Source organism: Geotrypetes seraphini, chromosome 16 (genome assembly GCF_902459505.1).
Source record: "Geotrypetes seraphini chromosome 16, aGeoSer1.1, whole genome shotgun sequence".
In the NCBI taxonomy this organism is placed as follows: domain Eukaryota; kingdom Metazoa; phylum Chordata; class Amphibia; order Gymnophiona; family Dermophiidae; genus Geotrypetes; species Geotrypetes seraphini.
The window spans coordinates 13,435,193-13,457,804 of record NC_047099.1 but is presented as its reverse complement, the minus strand read 5'-3'; the positions used below and the strand labels follow the sequence as shown (position 1 = coordinate 13,457,804).

Sequence of the window (22,612 nt, the reverse complement as noted above, 5' to 3'; positions counted from 1 at the left end):
TGACCTTGCATTTCTTAGCATTAAATGTTAGCTGCCAAATTTCAGACCATTCTTCAAGCTTCACCAGATCTTTCTTCATGTTATTCACATCATCCCGGTTGTCTAATCTATTGTAGATTTTGGTATCATCTGCAAAGAGGCAAATCTTACCTGACAGCCCTACAGCAATATTGCTTAGAAAAATGTTAAAAAGAAAAGGCCCAAGAATAGAACCTTAAGCCACACTACTGGTAGCATCCCTTTCCTCAGAGCGATCTCCATTGATCACTACCCTCTATCACCTTCCACTCAACCAGTTCTTGACCCAGCCCGTCACTTTGGGATCCATCCCGACGGCACTCATTTAATTTAATTGATCAGATTTGTCTGACAAGACCTACCTTTAGTGAATCCATGTTGCCTTGGGTCCTGTAATCGACAGGATTCCAAAAACTTGACCATTCTCTGTTTTAAAAGTGTTTCCATTAATTTGCTTACCACAGAAGTCAAAGTTACCGGCCTGCAATTCTCTACTTCATCCTTACTTCCACTTTTTTGGAGAGGGACCACATCTGCACTTCTCCAGTCCTCTGATACCACTCCCAACTCTAGAGACTCATTGAAAAGGTCAGTCAGTGGAGCCACCAGAACTTCCCTAAGTTCCTTCAGCACCCTCAGATGTACACCATCCAGCCCCATTGCTTTATCTACCTTTAATTTAGCTAGATACTCATGAACACAATCCTCTGAAAATCACTCAGGGTCTACCACTCTTCCATCCCTATTCATGTTTAGCTTCTGTGGGCCCACTCCCAGCGCTTCAGCCATGAACACTGAACAGAAATATCCACCAAGGACTTTGGTGCCAATCGATTCACACAAAGGTAGACTATCAGCAATATCTTCTAGCATCTTCTGTACTCCAGTTTAAGCCAGTACAATTTTATTTGGTATTCTATACTTTGATTTCTATATTTCTATAGTATTTTATACTTTGTAAACTGCATAGTTCTTTGGTTTATCAAATATATTTCAAACATTGAACTTTAAATGTGATTTGTGGAGTGAAAATGTTTCAAAAGTGGGATTACAAATAACAGAGGTAAAGGTTTAAAAAGTATAGATGGGTAAATTTAGGCAACTTTCATTTTTGAAAATTTTGTATATTATAGGAACAGTTGGGTTAAAATTGTATCCATAACTTTCTTTCTTCCTCAGGCCCAACAATTGTCTCTTTCTATTCCCTCCCTCCTTACTTCCTAGGTCCCTAGTTCGTGCTCCCTCCCCCTCATTGCCTTCCAGTCTTTGTCCTTCTTCCCTCCTGCACTGAAGCCTGCCTGGCTGCCTTCCTCCCTCCCGCACCGAAGCCTGCCTTCCTTCCTCCCTCCCTCCTTGCTGAACCGAAGCCTGCCTGCCTTATACCCTGCTGCACTGATTCCTCCTCCCTGGTCCGCTGCTTGCCCACTGCTGCCACAACTCCATGATGTCTGCCTTCGCCCTGCCATGCTGATTCCTCCACAATGGTCCGCTGCTCCCCCACAGCTGCCGCAACTCCATGAAGGGAAGGGCCAGCGGCGTGCAATCGGGCCCACAAGCCTTCCCACGATGTCAATTCTGACATCGAAGATAAGATCCAGGCCAACGATTGGCTGACCCAGACCTTCTCTCCAATGTCAGAATTGATGTCGGGGGAAGACTTATGGGCCCAATTGCACACCACCAGCCCTTCCTTTCCTTTCCTGTGGCCAGGTACTAGTGACCTGGATTGGCCACCATGAAAATGGGCTACTGGGCTTGATAGACCTTTGGTCTGACCCAGTTAAGCTATTTTTATGTTCTTATAATTTAGGGGAAGATCTAGCTGTGCACTATTCTGTAACAATAGGGGGAAAATTCTGTAATCTACTTGTTTTAATCCCAGATGCCTGGTAATGCCTAATGCCAAAGCAGGTGTATTTAGGGGCAGTGCCGGACTTAGGTATCACTAGACGCTGCTAGGTGCAATTCTCTGATACACTTAGATACTAGCAATGTAGGCTTTTAGAACCATGGTCTATGAGGGGCAGCTAGAAAGTTCTCAGCCCAGCCAACAAAGCTGGGGCATTCTCATCGAGGGCTATACACTTAGGGCCTGATTCTGTATAGGATGCCCAATCTCAGCATCCATCTAAGCGGGGATTGTTTTGGAGGTGCCAACAGGAGGGATTGTGCAACTCTCCTGCCGGGGATTCTTTCAGGTGTTTCAGCAGGAGGGAGTGGGCATCCTTCCTTCCGTAGACAGTGTAGGGGGGGGGGGTCGGGTTGGTGGTGAGAGGGAGTGGGCATCCCTACTTGCGGTGTAGTTCAGGAGTTCCCTGCTGTGGCCGCTCAGCTGATTGTGGCAGGGAGATTTCCAGTTTGGTGGCCGCGTCTATTTGAAATGTAGGCCAGCAAGAAGCCGTGGTGGGAATTAAACCCAGATCCCCAGAATCTTAGGCCCTGTTTTATTAAGGTGCGCTAACGGATTAGCAAGCGCTAATCATTTTAGTGCACACAAAATGCATGCTAATCGGTAAGCGCACCTTAGTAAAAGAGGGAGTTAGTTTGCAGTACTAACCTTTCCAGATATATAATGGAAGATTATTACATGCACTAATCTTTAATAAAAGAACCCCCAAATTCTCAGCTAAACACATATTAAATTAGTATTGCACAATCTGTTTTAATGCAACTTAATAAACAGAATGCATGCAAACAAATGCACATTAAAATAAAACATTGTCTGTCTCACCATGCATTAATATAATAGCAATGACAGATTATTCACATTTTCAACATGACCTGCAGAGGATGTACAGTATTTTCAGCTTATTTTCAAATGATTTAAGTTGAAAAACAGGCAGGTAAAAAAATGCAACACCAAACATGTATTGTTATCTATCATTCCTCCCCCCACCCCTCACCCCTTTTACAAAACACAGTTTTTAATGCCAGCCATGGAGATAACAGCTCTGACATCGGAGATGTTACCACAGCAGCTGATGCTAAAAAAACCACACTACAATTTTTTTAAAGGGGGAGTAAATGATTTTATCAAAATATTAAGAGCGGATAGCGTAGCTGCTTTTAAGAAAGGTTTGGACAAATTCCTGGAGGAAAAGTCCATAATGTGTTATTAAGACATGGGGGAAGCCACTGCTTCAAAACAAAGAAGAAGGGTTCCAACCTAAACTGCAGTAAAAAAAACAACCGAGAGCAAACAAAACAAAACTGCAGATCTGTACAAGACGTAGGCAAAATTTATTGTGACAAAATAATTATATGCAAACCCTTTTACCAATCAAGGGACCCGACACGGTCCGTGTTTCGGACAAACCTTCGTCAGGGGTCCATGGTAAAAAAGGGGGGATAACAAAAAAGTCACAAAAAACTGTAGAATAGCAGCAAAGTATGAGCGACGTCAAAATTCGCCACTGCAATGAGCCGTCGAATTTTGACGTCGCTCATACTTTGCTGCTACTCTACAGTTTTTTGTGACTTTTTTGTTATCCCCCCTTTTTTACCATGGACCCCTGACGAAGGTTTGTCCGAAACACGGACCGTGTCGGGTCCCTTGATTGGTAAAAGGGTTTGCATATAATTATTTTGTCACAATAAATTTTGCCTACGTCTTGTACAGATCTGCAGTTTTGTTTTGTTTGCTCTTGGAAGCCACTGCTTGCCATGGATAGGTAGCATGGAATGATGCTACTCTTTGGGATTCTAGAATCTTGTTATCTTTGGGTTTCTGTATGAAATGTTGCTACTTTTTGGGTTTTGGCCAGGTACTAGTGACCTGGATTGGCCACCGTGAGAACGGGCTGCTGGGCTTGATGGACCATTGGTCTGACCCACTAAGGCTATTCTTATATTCTTTATGTTCTTACAATGCAATGCAGAATTTACCTTTTGTGCACAGGATTACTGATTGGGCTGCAAACCAGGTCCTTTCTCTTCTCTGCCGCCTGTTAAGAGAAAAATACACAGCACAGATGCAGTCTTCTAGCACGTAGAGTCTGAGAAGAGGATCTAGAAAGAACTGGGGCTGTGCAGGCTTTTGCTGCTTAGTCACATGTGGCCAGCAAAGAAAGTCAAGGGGCAGATCAGGAGAGAGGGTCCATGTAACACTGAGGTCCCTGTAAATTTTTTTTGTCAGGGAGGAGAATAAAAATATAAATAAAACAGGCATTAGCCCTCCACTCCTTTGAGGTGTTCATTCCCTGCTCCGTGCCTGCTTCCCTAACCTGCGACCGGCTCTAGAGTATGGCAATTTCTTCTATCTCCTCCCCACCTGGGTCCTATAAATGTGTGGCCTTTGCCAATGATTAATGCAGGCCACCATTGGACAGCACTGCAGCTTTCTCTCAGCCATCTCCCACCTCCTCTGACAGAAATGTCTTGTTGTCGCACAGGCAGGACTGGTAAAAGGAAGACTTCACGGATGGTTGTGGTGGCCTGTATTAACTGCCAGTGAATGCTGCATGTTTACAGGAGGAAGTACTGGATAGGAAGGGGTGTTTCAATAGCTGGAAGTACTGGACCCATGGAAGGGGTGTTTCAATAGCTGCCATGTGATAAAGGTTGGCTTTCTAGACTAGTAGAGGGGGAAACATAGTGGTGTGCGGGCTTGGAGGGTGTTAGAGGAGACAGAGTGAAAGATGAATGCAGGGGGGCCTAGGAAGGGAGAGATGCTAGCTCAGGAAGACAGAGATTAGAAGATGCTGATTCTGGGAGGATAGGGGAAAGAAAGTGAGATGTTGGCTTGAGGGGGTTGGGGGAGAGAAAAAGAAAGGGATGCTAGCTTGGGATGGGGTAGGGGAGAAAAATACAGGATTGTACTGAAATTTTGAAAAAAAGAAAAGTTGCACAATTTGGGATATTTTGTGCAGAAATGTATATTTCTTGTATGCAGAATTCTGCCGGGAGCAAAATATTCTATCATGAAATGGTACATGCATTTGTTCTCTTTCCTCTTTAATTGGTCTCATGTAAGTCTCATAACCTCTGTCAGATGTTCTTACTTTCCTGTACTGAGTGGTCGGCTTACTTTTCTCCGGGCGACCCTTTTTATTCTGGATGGAGACTGGAAATGAAGGTATTTAATTGGATAATGAGCCATAAATATTCTAAATGATTCTTCAGGGTGATAATCAGGTCCCATTAGAGCCATTAACAGAAGTTAAATAGTTGCAAATATTTACATCATAGAAGTAGATTCTAACATGGTAAACTCAACTGATTAAAAATTGAACTGTCCTTACGAAGATGTCAAAGGTGATATAGTAATTTCACATCAGAGAATTTATATTGTTGATCTCTGCTAACAGTTTATTGAAATTGCATTTGACAGCTGAATTTAAATAAAGCAAGTTTTGCTTAAAAGAGGAGTGACAATTCCATTTAATTGGTGGTGAGAGTTATGGTGGCTTTCTTTCTGCACGTCCAACTAATGAGGGTTTTTTCCCCCAAAATTTTAATTTTTGGACAACATGCTAAAATTAGAAGTAACCCAGTCTCTCTATAACCCTGGGCCTTATCTAGAAAATAAGCCTTAGCGACAAAAAAATGGTAAAGTAATACAGTTACTCTTAATTGTCAATAACATACATCTTCAAACATTATTATTTAAAGTCAGTCTTTCTTACAATACTATAAATATGAATTGGTTCTTGCCAAAAAATTTGGAACCACAGTCTTTTTCAATAAACACTGGTCGCTTTTGCAGGTCTACTTGCAATCACTGCCCAGCAGTGTTTCATCCTAATATCTCAATTTATATTAATTCTCTATGTTCTCTTGCATTGAATGTAAACATATAAACAAATATTGTACCTTTATGTTCTGTATTGCTTCCTGCATTGTAGTGCTGTGTATTTAATTGATTTTTTAAGTTTTATACTCTCTTGTATTTTTCAAAAACTCAATAAACTTTCAGGGAAAAAAATGATATGTTGATCTATTTCATTGAAATATGCAGTAAGAACATAAGAGCATAAGAATAGCCTTATTGTGTCAGACCAATGGTCCATCAAGCTCAGTAGCCTGCTCTCATGGTGGCCAATCCAGGTCACTAGTACCTGGCCAAAACCCAAGAAGTAGCAATATTCCATGCTACCGATACAGAGCAAGCAGTGGCTTCCCCCATGTCTTTCTCAATAACAGATTATGGATTTTTCCTCTAGGAACTTGTCCAAACCTTTTTTAAAACCAGATATGCTATCCGCTCTTACCATATCCTCTGGCAATGCGTTCTAGAGCTTAACTATTCTCTGAGTGAAAAAAATTTACTCCTATTGGTTTTAAAAGTATTTCCCTGTAACTTCATCGAGTGTCCTCTAGTCTTTGTAATTTTTGACAGAGTGAAAAATCGATCCACTTGTACCCATTCTACTCCACTCAGGATTTTGTAGACTTCAGTCATATCTCCCCTCAGCCGTCTCTTTTCCAAGCTGAAGAGCCCTAACCGTTTTAGTCTTTCCTCATGTGAGAGGAGTTCCATTCCCTTTACCATCTTGGTCGCTCTTCTTTGAACATTTTCTAGTGCCACTAAATCTTTCTTGAGATAAGGAGACCAGAACTGAATGCAATATTTTAGATGAGGTCACACCATGGTGCGACCTCATCTAAAATATTGCATTCAGTTCTGGTCTCCTTATCTCAAGAAAGATTTAGTGGCATTCTTAGTCTTGTTAACCATCCATTTTTGTAATAATTCCTAGCATCCTGTTTGCTTTTTTGGCCGCCACCACACATGGGGCGGAAGGTTTCATCGTATTGTCTACGATGACACCCATATCCTTTTCTTGGGTGCTAATCTCCAAGTGGACCCTAGCATCTGGTAACTGTAATTCATGTTATTCTTCCCAATGTGTATCACTTTGCATTTGTTCACATTAAATTTCATCTGCCATTTGGACACCCAGTCTTCCAATTTCCTAAGTTCCGCCTGCAATTTTTCAGAATCCACATGCGTTTTAACAACTTTGAACAGTTTAGTGTCATCTGCAAAGCCTTCATGTTAAATTTTGGGAGCTGCCCTGAAACACATATGCAATGCACATATGCATTGTTAATTGTATTGAAATAACACAGATGTAGTCACCCCCTACTGAGGGAACATTATTTGTTCCACATTATCTGCCATGTTAACATCTAAATAGATGTAGACAACTCTATGTTAGCGGTAGGATGCAGTCTCTGTCCAATTCCTGCCCATTTCCCTTCTCGTTTTGCATTTGGCCATTTGGCAACTAGCAGTGTTTACTTATTCTACCTGAGCACTGAAAACAATCATTTGTATATTTCAAGAGATAAACTGACAATGTTAGTAAAGATGACCCTTATAATTAACTAGTCTTTTAGCGCCCATTACATTAACGGGTGCTAGAATATATGTGTATGTGTCTGTCTTTTTTTTTTTTTTTTCTCTCTCCTTACCCGCTTTCTGTATTTCTGTCTTTCTTTCTTTATTTTTTTTTTTCCTTGCTGCTCCCCTGTCCATTCTCCCTTCCTTTTACCTCCCCTGTGTCCTCCACCACCCTATCACTGCTCACCTTATCCAGCAGCAGCCCTTCTCCCTTTGTTTTACCTCCCCCCTGTCTGCTCAGTATTTACCTGTGAGGCACCAGGATCCGGCCCACAGCTGCAAACAAGAGAGAGCTCAGAAGACCCGTTCAGGAATTTTGAATTTTCCACCAGCAGCATCTACCAAGAATTGTCAAGGCTCAAAGTGTATTAAGCCATGGGACCAGATAATTTGCACCCCAGAGTGCTTAGGGAATTGAGAGATGTCCTGGCAGAACCATTAGCCACGCTCTTCAATCTTTCCCTGGGCACGGGAAAAGTTCCACTAGACTGGAAAACAGCTAACGTCATTCCGCTCCACAAAAAGGGATGCAAGTTAGACACTGCAAATTACAGACCGGTAAGTCTCACGTCAATAGTGTGCAAGCTTATGGAAACATTGATTAAACACAAATTAGACACGGTTATGGATGACGAGAGACTGAGGGATCCACACTAGCATGGATTTACTAAGGGGAGATCCTGCCAATCCAACTTGATCAGCTTCTTTGACGGGGTAACAAAAGAACTAGATAAAGGAGAGTCCCTGGGTGTGTTGTATCTGGACTTCAGCAAGGCTTTTGACAGCGTCCCACACCGTAGACTTTTGAACAAGATGTAAATAAATAGATGTAGACAACTCTATGTTAGCGGTAGGATGCAGTCTCATTGAGGCTAGGAGGAATATTAACTGCATGGGTTAAAGACTGGCTCAGTGGTAGACATCAGAGGGTGGTGGTAAATGGTACCCCCTCTGAAAAGTCGGAAGTGCACAGTGGAGTACCGCAGGGCTCGGTCCTGGGCCCAATCCTATTTAATATCTTCGTAAAAGATCTGCCTCAGGGACTTCGGGGAAAAATTGCATTATTTGCCGATGATGCTAAATTGTGCAACATAGTGAGCGGAGATACCATGCCTGACGCTATGACACAGGACATACTTGTTCTGGAACACCGGTCTACTCTTTGGCAGCTGAATTTCAATGCCAAAAAGTGTAAGATAATGCACCTTGGTGGCACAAACCCATGTAGAACCTACACTCTGAATGGTGAGACCTTGACCAGAACTGTGGCAGAACGAGACCTGGGAGTAATCATTAGTGATGATATGAAGGCAGCCAATCAGGTGGAGAAAGCCCCATCTAAAGCTAGACAAATGCTAGGTTGCATCCGGAGAAGCTTTGTCAGCCGAAGGCCCGAGGTGGTGATGCCGCTGTACAGGTCCATGGTGAGACCACATCTGGAGTACTGTGTACAGTTTTGGAGGCCACACTATCGGAAGGATGTGCTAAGAATGGAATCGGTTCAACGATTGGCCACCAAGATGGTCTCAGGGCTCAAGGATGTCCCTTATGAAGAACGACTAGGTAAGTTGCACCTTTACTCTCTCGAGGAATGCAGAGAGAGGGGTGACATGATAGAGACGTTCAAATATGTTACTGGCCGCATTGAGGTGGAAGAAGATATCTTCTTCCTTACAGGCCCTACGGCGACAAGGGGACATCCGCTGAAAATCAGAGGCGGGAGATTCCATGGTGACACTAGGAAGTACTTCTTCACCGAAAGAGTGGTCAACCGTTGGAATAATCTTCCACTTCAGGTAGTTGAGGCCAGTAACGTGACTAATTTTAAGATCAAATGGGATCAACACGTGGGCTCACTTCAAAGAGGAACTTAGAGGGGAAGGTTATTTGAGTGGGCAGACTTGTTGGGCCGTAGGCCCTTTTCTGCCGTCATATTCTATGTTTCTATGTTTCCTGCTCCCCCTGTCCAGCAGTAGGCCTGCCTTCATTTTATTGCCCCCCATGTCCATCAGCACCTCTTCCTCTGTCCATCAACCCCTTTTTCCTGCTCCCCCTGCCCAGCAGTACGCCTCCATTCCTCTTTCTACCCCTCCATTTCCCTGTGCTGCAGCATTTCCCTCCCACCCCACTTCCTTTTGACTAAGAAGGTAAGGGGGAAAAGAAAGAGACACCCTGGACCATGGAAGCAAAGGGGGGGAGAGAGAGAGGCATTCTGGACCAAGGAAGGAGGGAAAGAAAAATAGACAGATGCTAGACCAAGGAGGGAGAGATACATATACCTTGGACCAAGGAGGGGGACAGAGAGATTCCTTGAAGTAAGAAGGGAGGAAGAGAGAAATCCTAGACCAAGGGGAGAGAGAGAGACCCTGGATCATGAAGGGAGAGATGGAAAGAAAAGAGATGCTGGGGGGGGGGTCAGGGGTGGTGGTTGCACGAGGAAAGGAAGAGATAGAAGAGAAAGTGAACTTGGGAAGGTTCAGGAAAACAGCAAAGAGATGCTGGGTATGGAGGGAGCATAGAAATAGGGACACAGAGAGGCAATACTGGACACAAAGGGAGAAATAGTGGCACAGAGGGGAATGAAAACATGAAGTAGGCAGGACCCGCCAGAGAGGAAGGCCTGAAGCCGGCAACAGCAGCATATTTTAAATGCTGCTGCTGGCCGAAGAAACCAGGCCTTAAACACAAAGCTGGGAGGGGGGAGGGTTTTAAAAGGTACACCGGCGGTGGTGGTGGGTGGGGGTTGAAAAGCCATGCCGTCCGGGCTCGGCCGCCAAAAGGTACAGCGGCGGCGGTGGTGGTGGGGGTTTGAAAATCCATGCCGTCCGGGTTCAGCTGCTGCGGCCAGCAGCCACCGACATCCGCCGCGGCCAGAAGCCGCCGTGGCCTACGACCACCGACAAGCCTCCGCGGCCGACATCCGCCTCAGGGGGAAGGGAGAAAGAGAGCTTCACACGCATGCGCACTCCTACCGGTGCCCTACAGCGCACGGAAAACAGAACACGCAGATGGAGTGCGCATGCGCGGCTAACGTTTTATTATATTAGATGATTCTTATGGGCAAAAAACGATGGTTAACAATACCAAGAATGTTATAATGCCCCTGTATCGCTCCATGGTGCAACCTCGTCTATGAAAAAATCCAGATGCCAGTGGAGAAAATGAATTTTTAGTTCTTTTTTTTTCATTCAAAGATTTTTATTGATTTTAACATACAGCAAAAAGTCAAATAATGTTAACAAGGCAAGATACAGACAAGCTGCACATAGAAGGAATCAGAGAATAATGATTATCAATACAGTACAACAGGCTGAAAAATGCCTATCTAACAGGAGAGTATCAGCGCAACCCGCATTTCAAAGATTGTTGTAACATTTTCTCCAAGCATTCGTTTTGCATTATAATGCTCTTTTGCCCCAAATCAGAGAGTTATACTGAAAAATTAAGGTCAGTTTTGAATTCAGCGACCCCAAATCACTATAGAACACTCACTACAATTCATGCCCCAAAACCTCTGGTGTATTCAGTGCTCACAGCCATATACTTAAGCGAGCAGAGGACTGCCTTTTGTATAGTTCTATTCAGTTCAGTGACCTAACAATGATGTAATGTAATGTAATTTATTTCTTATATACTGCTACATCCGTTAGGTTCTAAGCGGTTTACAGAAAATATACATTTAGATTAGAAATAAGAAAGGTACTTGAAAAATTCCCTTACTGTCCCGAAGGCTCACAATCTAACTAAAGTACCTGGAGGGTAATAGCTCCTTCTCCACCCCCGCTGCATGTGTGCATCCCTTTCCTTCCCTGTATTTCTTTCACTTGACTGGCACAAGCAGCATCACCAGCCTGCTGCCCTCACCAGCCTCGGCTCTCCATCTGACATCACTTCCTGGTCTCATGACCAGGAAGTGACTTCAGAGGGAGGCCAAGGCAAGCATGAGCAGCAGGTTGGAGATGTTACTCACTCTGGCAAAGAGTTAGAGATAAAGGGGGGAGGGAAGGTGCACATGCAGCAGGGGATGGGCAGGGGTGTAGAGAAGGAGAGGTGCCACTGCCTCACCAATTGCTGATTTCTTCCTGACTCCATCCATGGACTGGCCTGTTATTAATGGAACACTGCTGCAATGGTAAGAGGATATATTCAGTGGCACTGCATGGTTAAGTGCCACTGAATATCCAGGGATGAATTTATGCAAGGCCAGATCAAGGGACATTGGTGCCCAGAGCCAACCTTTACATTGGCACCTCCCTCCCAGGCATGATCCAGTAGCTCCACCTCGATCTCAAGTCCTCCTCCTATTACTGGTGATAAAGTCTGTCAAAATCCCAAATCCCAATCTGGAATCTCTCCCTCACTGACTGTAGTGGGAAGTGAAAACAGAGGGAGAAAGGCTGGACTGGGATCTTGGTACCTTTTATCACTGGCGCTCTGGGCCAGTGTCTTACCCGTTCCATAAGTTGATCTGGCCCTGGTTGGATGATCAGGGTTTAAATGTGTATGAGTCTGTCCTACCCACTTAAACCATGTTGAATATTTGCCTATATGTTAATGTATAGCTTCAGAACTGAATGGTTGGATTTGAACATGAATAGAGAGAGAGGAGCAGTGTATTAAAAAAAATATCCAGGTATCATCAGACAAATGGAAGCACTTTATTTTACAAATGTACAAGATTTCCAAGATCCTGCTTTCTTTTTCAATAACTGGAAATGATATGAAGCTTATTCAATGCCTTGAGAAAAGTGTTATTCTATTTTAATGCTTTCTTTAATGCATCTTTCATATCCTTATTTCTTAGACTATAGATAAAGGGATTTAAGAATGGAATGATAATGCCATACATGAGTGAAACAATTTTGTCCTGTTGAGGGCTGCTTCTTATGCCAGGCGGCCTGACGTACATCACACAGAGAGTTGTGTAGAATATGATTACAACAGTGATGTGGGAGGCACAGGTGGAAAATGCTTTATTCCGGCCCATTGCCGATGGAATTCTTAAAATTGTGGATATGATGAACGTGTAAGACATGACAATGAGCAAGAGGGTGCCAAGACTGGAAATAGGTCCCAACAGAGAAAGTACAAATTCAACTGATGAAATATCTGAGCAGGACAGTCTCATCACAGGGACTGATTCACAGACAATATGATCGATCACATCAGGGCCACAGAAATTTAGCCTGGCTATAAGAATGACTGGGAAAGAAGCAACAAGGCAACCTAGAACCCATGTGGCGAAAGCTAACAGGACACAAGTCCTTGGATTCATAATTGTTATATAATGTAGAGGTTTGCAGATGGCTATAAACCTATCAAACGCCATTAGCACTAAGAAAAAGGTATCAGTTACTCCAAAAGTACTGAAGAGATACAGTTGGACAATACAACCAGAGAATGAAATCCTATTGTTACCTGTGAGAAAGTTTTCAAGCAATTTTGGAAGACTTGTGGATATATAACCCATCTCTAGGAAGGAGTAGTTGCTAAGAAAAAAGTACATGGGGGTGTGTAGCTGGTGATTTAGCTTTACAAGTATAACAATCATAGTGTTGGAGGCCATGGTTAAGATATAAACAACCAGAAACACCACAAAGAGCAAGATCTGCATATGTGGAGTGCTCGGTAATCCCACGATAATGAACTCAGTGATGCTAGTTTCATTTTCACTGGGGCGTATTTTAACAATTTTTACCTGCCGAATAAGAGGATAACACATGTAAATAGATCAACGCTGTCACTTAATTGAAAAGCTTAAAAATGTCAACATTAAAGGAAAACAAACATGCCTTACACATTTTAAAAATTTAGGGGAAAATATTCAGTTGGCAGAGCTCAACAGTTTTGAAAACACTGGCCTTACATCTTAATATACTTATTCAAGTCATTGGACTATTGTAATCTTAGAGAGATGTCTTAAGCCAGTGTTTCCTGAATCAGTCCTGGAGTACTCCTTTCCAAGTCAGGTTTTCAGGATATCCACATGACTGGCAAAGGGGTACTCCAGGATATCCACATGAATATGCATGAGGCTGATTTGCACACACTGCTTCCATTGTATGCAGATCTCTTCATGCATATTCCATAAATTTTCATAGGTCCTCCACATGCTGCCCTGATGCCATGGAAATTATTGTAGGGGCGAGCCTGGGGGGGGAAGAATTGGGTGGGGTTGAAGGCGGAATGGAATGTGGCCATGCATCCAGGATTTCAGCTAACAAAATCTAGTAACCCTAATCTTACTTTTAGCTATCTTTCAATTTTCCATGTGACCTGGAACCAAATAAAGTGCTGAAATACCTCAACCCTGCTGCTGTGGTGTTTAAGTCTCACAATTACATATAGCTGGGAGATCTTGTGTCCTATACAGAGAGAGAGACATCCTGGACCAAGGAAGGAGGGAGGGAAAAACAGACAGATGCTAGACCAAGGAGGGAGAGATACATATACCTTGGACCAAGGAGGGGGACAGAGAGATTCCTTGAAGTAAGAAGGGAGGAAGAGAGAAATCCTAGACCAAGGGGAGAGAGAGAGAGACCCTGGATCATGAAGGGAGAGAAGAGATGCTGGGAGGGAGGGGTCAGGGGTGGTGGTTGCATGAGGAAAGGAAGAGATAGAAGAGAAAGTGAACTTGGGAAGGTTCAGGAAAACAGCAAAGAGCTCCAGGAATCAATACTCCATGTTGTTTTATGAAGGGCGTTCAATCCAGAGCACCCTTTATAGAATACAATCAGGCATTAATTTTTTTTTGCTGGAACCCATAACATGGAGAGAATGTTTCTAACCACATTGATAATTATTCTAAGGGTCCGCAGAAAAGTTCTCAGCCCAACCAACAAAGTTGGGGTAGTTTCCATCAAGGGCTATACACTTTGGGCTTCATTCTCTATATGACGCCAAAGAGGTGGCTGTCAATCATGTGTCATACACGCATCAGCATCCTAAAGAGAATCACATCTACATTGCTAAACAGACATCTTAAATATAGGCCAGATATATAGTGACACTTTAGCATATCCAAAGCCACTTCTGGGTGAAACCACACCCTTGTCCCACTTTGGGTGTGCTTAAGCATTCCTATATGTCTCCATAGACATGCTACAGATGCCTACAATCTAGGTATCCTTCATCACACAATTTTTTTTAAAAAAAACATGCATCCCGATGGCTGTAGGATGCCTACCGCCGCCTGCAATCAGGATGCACATTTCGAGAATCAGACCCTTAGGGCTAGATTCACTAACCTGCCCAATTCACTCAGCTCCATGTCCAATCCGACGCAGACCAATTGATTCACAACGGGCCTGTATTCAAATGTGGACAATCAGAGGAACGCCCCCTCACCAACTACATGGATCGCTCTCCAGTGATCCTGACACATGCATAGACCATCTACTTTCCTGTAGATGGTCTGCAAATGTGTTTGATGTTTTTAAAATTAATTTATTTTCTACTCGCGAGCCCGTAGTTTTAACCCATGGGCTTAAAGCGGGTTAAAACCACGAGATTGCACTGCAGGGAAGGACGGAAAATCAGGGCAGAGTGCGCAGGGTAGAAAGCAGAATCGCAGCAGGGAGCAAATTGTTCACTTTCCCTTTGCTTGCTGAAGCCCACGCGAGCCGACAAGCCTCAAACCAATCGTGGCAGAGAGCGGGGGCAGAGAAGATTGGGGCAGGAGAGTCAGGGCAGAGAGCAGGGCTAGAAGTTGGCAGGGATTTCAGGGTAGCAATGGAGCAGGAGAGTCAGCAGGGACGTGTGCGACTGATCCTCAGCTGTCACTTGTTATGGGATCGGTCAGCTCAGTCGGTATTCATCTCTTTTTTTTAGTGAATTGCTGCCTGCCTATATTTGCATGCCATTCCCCCTCATTTGCATGCACAGATTGGAATTGGATAGGGAGGCAGGTTAGTTAACTGGGTCCGGGTTGCAAAGGGGTCGCTAAGTGGACTTGATCGGTGGACTTAGTGAATCTAGCCCTTAGTCAAGTGATTTTTCACTTTTTTTGTTTTATTGGAAAGATATGGAACACAGAAAGTATAAAATTGCTAGACTAAGGGACTCATAATCGAAAGAGAAATACGTCCAAAAACCAGCCTAAGTCGGCACGTGGACGAACATTTCCCAAATATGTCCAAGTGCCGATAATAAAAATGGGTTTTGGACGTATTTCTAAACGACCTAGGCCTTCATAGTGCCGCTGAACGACCAAAGCTAAACAGGGCATTTCAGGAGGAGTGTCGAGGGCGGGACGTGGGCCAGCTTAGACTTAGTTGTACAGCATGTATAACCGAAAGTTATACAGCCGACGATCGACGGAACTTGGACGTTGTGACTTAGACCATGTAAAACATGGTCTAAGTCACAAAAAACCACCTAAAGTCACCAGAGAAGCACTGGAAACACATAAAATAGACCCCCACACACTATCCCAGTGATCTCCGACCCCCTCCACCCCCATAAAAATATTAATCACACCTTTAAAATTAAGCCTCCAGACCATCATCCCCTGGCCGCCTGGCATAGGAAAGCGTAGTCATCCAGCACAGAGGCAGCTTAAGTCATCTTGGGGGTGGGTCAGGGACCCATAGAGAGGAGGACCCATGCCCATAAGTCCTGTAATCACTGCATTGATACGTAAACATGTGCACTCCCCTATACACCCCCTTTTGTACTGGCATATAAGTGTCTCCTGCAGCCATAAAGGTTATTGGGGTGGTAGATAAGTTGGTCTAGGAGATTCTGGAGGTGGTTTGGGGGGCTCACCGTGACCTATAAGGGAGTTGTAGTGAGGAGAAGACATGGTACCCTTTTAGTGAAGTTCACAGCAGTGCCCTGTAAGGTACCCCACTATTTAGGTGCCATGTCTGGGTGTTCAGTCCATCACTTTGCAGACCCCTCCCACGTCCAACAGGGCTTGTTCTATGCGTTTTGGACTTGGATGAAAATTAGACAAAATGTAGTATAAAGATTTAGCGACTTGGACGATCAGATCTGCAGGACGTATAATTAGACGATTTTCGAAAGTAAAAAAATTTTGGGATGTATTTTTCAAAAATGTGTCCTAGGCTGTTTTTTACTTTGGACGACTTGCGAGTTGGACGTAAACGGACTTAGACGTCCCTTTTGATTATGCCCCTCCATGCATTTTGGAAATTAATCTCTTTTGATATCTCTCTCTCATAGCTCTCATTTGTTTAAGCAAATTATTGTAAACCGAGTCGAACTTTCCTGGATTGAAGTCTTGGTATATAAAACCAAGCATTAGATTAGATTAGGAACCAGTGACCAGATAGTGTGGCACCTAGATACAGGTCAGCAAAGAGTATCTAAGCAGAAATCAGCCCATGGCATTCAGTTTTTGTAACAAAAGAACAAACACAGGAATCATTACATTAGGGACTTCTATTCCGCCTATACATTGCAGTTCAAGGCAGATTACAAAAGAGCTAACTGGACATTTCCAGTGAAGTTACAACAGTTTTGGGGGTTTTTTTTTGTTACAAGGGAGGAGAGGTAGCTGGATTAATTCCGGAAGAACTTGCAAATTGGATATTAAATTGACTGTACGTTACTATGTGATATAACAAATAGGGAGGATGTCACCAGATCAAGAGTGGGTCAAATAGAAGAAACTTTATTGATAGTCGTAATAGTCGACTTGACATTCACAGTGTTTTGGCAGGAACTGCATTATCAAGAGTGTAAGAAAATCATAAATGCACACATTAAAACCATGTATATATATGTTCAAAAGATTTAAAAAAAACAACATAACACAGTTTAAAATTCAGTTCCACAACATGAATCAACATTGAAAATGTCTAAAGCAAAAACATTTCTCCTGTTTGACCCACTCTTGAACTGGTGACATCTCTCCATTATGACTCCTGTGTTTGTTTTGCTGATTTCGTCGTAGAGATCTCTCGGGCTTTTCTCTAGAATCAGTCTTTATAACAATTGCTGTCCTCTGTGGTTTGAATGTCACCTTGAAAACGTTAAAATGCAAAAAAATCTCAGAATTATAAAGAGAAGAATAAAATAACTTTTTCAATGTACACTGTCTAAATTAATTACTCACATTTATATCCTGTGCAAAACTCCGAGGATCCATTCCCTATTTCAAATGGTTTGAATTGGTGATTTGAATGATTGTCATTTTCAGACATCAAAGAGACTTTATAGCATATGATTGGGGTCCCCACTGAAAATCATTATTAATTCCAGGTTCAATATACAGTATGTCGACAATGTCCTTGTCATTACGTTTGTAGAAATCACATCATATTTTCATAGAACAAGATCTTTTTTTTTTCCCCCATGCTGAGCTGTTACAGTTATTCATTTCATGGATAAGCTTCATTATCTAAAACGATTTCCCTTAAATGTGATTGTCTTAGAAAGCATTATAAACAGGGAACATTTGGATTGTGATCCTTTTACCTAATGCTATGCATTGGTTTATTCAACTAGAAAGCAGGATTTTGAAAGGTGAGATGAACCAGTATAGAAGTAGTATACTAGAGCGACTTTTGAGAGAGGAAATTTATACATGATTTGGGCATCCAATGAATGGTTCCTAAGGCAATTCAATTGATTTGGGCATTACTAACGAAGAGGGAGACAAATAGAGTTCCTTCTGGGAAAGTTAAATAGCTCTGAGACAATTTGTTTAATTTTCTGTGTATTATCTGGATGAGAATTTGCTCACCAACTCTGTTTGAAAAGGAAATATTGCCTCAATAAGGAAATCACTAGAATGTGGGAGATCCAGGCTGGGTTTTCCAGGAACCCCCTGTTCACCTTCACATAAAAACTTAGGCAGATACAGTTGGAAAGTATAAGGACAACTTTTATTTCTTTACTTTGCTGAGCCTGATCACTCACAGTTCATTCATTCAAAATAAACAGCCCTTCTTCTTCAAACTCATGAACATATTGCTAGAGTTGGCTTACCTCAGCCACTCTACTTTCATACTCCCCTCATAGGTATTAGTCTGTTTCCAGAGCTCTGTATCAGCTCATAACTTCTCTACCGGGGTCTCCTTTCGTAGGGAACTCTCCTGGAGAGTCTGTTTCTTGGGGCTTGTATGAGACTCTAGATTTGGAAGCCTCCTTTCAAACTGGAACTGATATGCTCAGGTCTGCCTCGGTCTCGCCCCTGTGACTCAGCAGCTCTTCTACCTTTTCTCAGGTAGTTTAGCCCTGATCTGCTGAACCTAGTGCATCCTGGGGTTTGTAGTTCCTTCTTTTTCTGATTAGCACCCCCTGTTACCTGGTGGTATAATATCATCATTATTGAGGGAGAATCCTTGACACTCACATAGAAATTCATTCATTGATTTTTCCAAATTTCTCCATCTAATTTTCATGTTGTTCAGTCATGTGTCTGCTGGCCCAGAACATCCTCTCCGACGTCAGAATTGATGTCAGGAAGAAGGCTTCTGGGCGGCGATTAGCAGCAGCAGGGAGGTAAGGACAGCAGCAGCCGGGGGTTTTTAAATCGGGCCTGGAGGGAGGCTTTTTTTTTTGCGCAGCAGGGAGGGACAGGAAGCGATCGCCTGTCCCGTTGTCCCTGCGCACTGCTTTGGGACGCTATCTCTGAAAACAGGACATTTTGGTGTCCCAAAGCTGTGTGTGGGGACAACGGGACAGGGGATCTAAAAACAGGACATATGGTCACCTTAGCTTTACCACATTTGCCTTAAAGATGCAATAGGCAATTCTTTTTCACGGAGAGGGTGGTAGATGCCTGGAATGCCCTCCCGAGGGAGGTGGTGGAGAGGAAAACAGTGATGGAATTCAAAAAAGTGTGGGATAAATACAGAAAATCTCTAATTAGAAAACAAATGACACAAATTAAAGAAATTATGCTGGAATTGAACAGACTTCTATGGTTTGTTTCCCATATATGGTGATTCGGTGGAGGATGGGCTGGGGAGGACATCAATGGGAAGTCCACTAACTTGGAACATGAGGATGCTACTAGCCAGACTTTACAGTAGATATCCTGCAATGAACGGGATGGTTGGATAAGCTTGGACGGCAACTCCAGCAGTTGGAATCTAGGACAGTACCAGGTGGACTTTACAGTCTATGGCCAGGAAATATTAAAGATAAAAGATAAGTTAATTTTTATCATGTATTGTTAATGAGTATAACTAATGGGCAGACTGGATGGACCATTCTGGTCATGATCTGCCGTCATTTACTATGTCTGTCATATGTTTACGGAGTATGTCATAGGGGAAAACACACTCCAAGGATTCAAGACAAAGTTAGACAAGTTTCTGCTGAACAAGGACGTACGCTGATAGGGCTAGTCTCAGTTAGGGCACTAGTCTTTGACCACAGGGCCGCCACATGAGCGGACTGCTGAGCATGATGGACCACTGGTCTGACCCAGCAGCGGCAATTCTTATGCTCTTATGTTCTTAATAGCTAAAATTAGGCACCTAGATAGGTGTTTACCTTAATTTTAAAAAATACGTAATCACCAATAATTGTCAATTAACACTTAATTGGATGGTAGGCGCCTACATTTTGGGTAGGCACCTAGTTCAAGGTGCCTACCAGAAAGCAGGCATGGTTAGAGGTGGATCATGTAGGCAACTATTTGGATGTAGGCACCATTAAGCATTTAACTTAGGCGCTAGTATTTAGGTCAAGAAAACCCTGGCATAAATATGGTGCACCTAAGGATAGGACGGTTAAGATTACTTTAATGATCTTCAAAAGTTTCCGCACTTTTAGTTTTTAAGCGCTATTTATTAAGTATCTCAGAAGCAAATTATATCACTTTACCACAGATGAGATGACTTGCCAGACTGACTAGTCACATGCCATTCTACGACACACACTCTTATCACTTCTCCCACTCCAACCATTTCCCGGGAAAATATGAAAGTACAGAAACCTTTTGAAGAACCTTCGTACAAAGCATGCCTAACATTTAAAGATCCATGCCTAAGCATCACATTACTCAATATCTAAATTTTAAGTGCCATTTATAGAATTGGACCCTGTATGTTTCCAGACATTGTTGCTTCACTTTTTATTTTATGCAATTATTTTTTTTTTTTAATGTATGTTTCATGCAAATAACAATTTGCCAAACTCAGGAGAAAATACCTTCTCACATTGGAGAAACAAAAGAGACAGCAAAGGTGACCTCAGGGTGCTAATATGCTTTATTAATTCACATAGAGACTCAACACATAGTCGCATCATATTAAGGACAAGATAATAGAGCTTTAGGCTTTTATATTCTGTTCAGACTCCTGATGCAGGCTTTTGTGGCCAAAACACATATGTGTTGAGTCTCTATGTGAATGATTAAAGCATATTGGCATCCTGAGGTCGCCTTTGATGTCTCTTTTGTTCATACAAACAACAACACATTGTCATATACCAATTTATCTCACTAGAAAGAAGAAAAAAATTATACTGTATCCCCTTTCTCCTTCTCCCAATTACCTCCTAAAACACTTCTGTTCCCTTAACACCCATCTTCCTAAATATACAGAGATACAGACAATACCCTCACCCCACCTAACCTCCCCCTTCCTTGTCCCTCCTGTGTTTCCTACCTCCCAAGAGTGAGAATACCTATCCATTGACTCAGCCAAACTCTTTTCTGGACTTCTCAACACTTTTTTATAGTTAGAATTACTACACTTCTATGTACTGGAATTTCGTTCTCTGTTCCCTCTAAGCTGAGCGGAATTGCTCTACCTACAATCTAGCTAGTGAAAGGAGCTGTTTTGCTATCATATTTTCAAGAATGAGGGACAGGCAAGCTCTTCAGGACTCCAGGGACCCTGCTTGTCCCTAACAATTGAAAACATAATATTGAAGTACCTCCCCTCCCCCCCCCCAACTAGCACCAGTGCAGTTCAAGGACTCCTCTCAACTTAGAGGGAACAGTGATTGCGTTCCCTTTTGCAGTGCCAGCAGACAATATATTTCACAAACATGACCCGCAATGTCTTGCATCTCTCTCAGTATAGAGGCTTGTTTACATGACCAACGGGCTGGTAGCCATTTTATTTTAATCCTTTGGAAATCACATTGAGGTCGTTCAATCCTGTTGGAAAATCTTTGTTTCTTTTTAACACTTTCCTTGCTGCTTCTTGCATATCCTTATTTCTTAGGCTATAGATAAAGGGATTTAAGAATGGAATGATAATGCCATACAAGAGTGAAATGATTTTGTCTTGTTCAGGGCTGCTTCTTGTTCCAGGGACTCTGACGTACATCACACAGAGGGTTGTATAGAATATAATGACAACGATAATGTGAGAGCTGCAAGTGGAGAAGGCTTTCTTCCTGCCCAATGCCGATGGGATTTTTATAATTGTACATATGATGAAAGTGTAGGAGGTTCCAATGAGTAGTAAAGTGCCAAGAATAGAAACAGAAGCTATAACTGAAAATGCCATTTGCACAGAAGAAATGTCTGAACATGACAGCTCCATCATAGGGTTTGATTCACAAAGTATATGGTCAATGACATTGGGGCCACAAAAAGGCAGTCTGGCTACCAAAACGACAAGTATAAGAGCAAGCAGGAAACCTGTAGTCCATGATGCTACTGCCAAGAAGACACATGCTCTTGGATTCATAATCATTGTATAATGCAGAGGTTTGCAGATTGCCAAATATCTATCATATGCCATTAATACTAACAAGAATGTGTCAGTTGTTCCAAGGGTACTGAAAAGATAGAGCTGAGCAATACAGCCACTGAATGAAATCTTATTGTTTCCTGTGAGAAAACTTTCAAGCAGTTTCGGAAGGCTTGCAGATATATAACCCATCTCTAGGAAGGAATAGTTGCTAAGAAAAAAGTACATGGGAGTGTGTAGCTGATGGTTTAGCTTTACAAGTATAATAATCATTGCATTAGATATGATGGATAATATATAGATAGCTAGAAATACCACAAAGAGCAAGATCTGTATATAAGGAGCAGTTGGAAATCCTATGACAACAAACTCAGTGACTCCAGTTCTATTTTCTTTCCACCATGCTTTCATTATTGTCTGTCTGAAGAGGAGAGATTATTACATATGTCGACACCTTTGATATATTGATAGATTATGTCAATTAAAAAAAAAAGAAAAAAAGTGTATATTAGGCAACTATTAAGTGCATTAAAATATGAATTTTGGATATAATGCTATAAAGTATGTGATGCAACAATCAAAATAAGAAAACCCAAATTATACTAGAACAGCACTACCGGTA

The 22,612-nt window shown here is 42.5% G+C and overlaps 1 protein-coding gene across 1 annotated transcript; it reads right to left on the bottom strand.

Annotated features, from left to right (window-relative positions):
* Window positions 1–21,408: 21,408 nt before the first annotated feature.
* On the bottom strand, window positions 21,409–22,182 carry LOC117349661 (olfactory receptor 6N1-like). The gene has a single exon (XM_033923254.1). The coding sequence runs from the start codon at window positions 22,180–22,182 to the stop codon at window positions 21,409–21,411; it is 774 nt and encodes a 257-aa protein (XP_033779145.1).
* Between the last annotated feature and the right edge of the window lie 430 nt (window positions 22,183–22,612).

Excerpts from the sequence above, each read along its gene's own strand:
- LOC117349661 (XM_033923254.1), bottom strand. The coding sequence starts at position 22,182 with ATGGGTTATATATCTGCAAGCCTTCCGAAACTGCTTGAAAGTTTTCTC.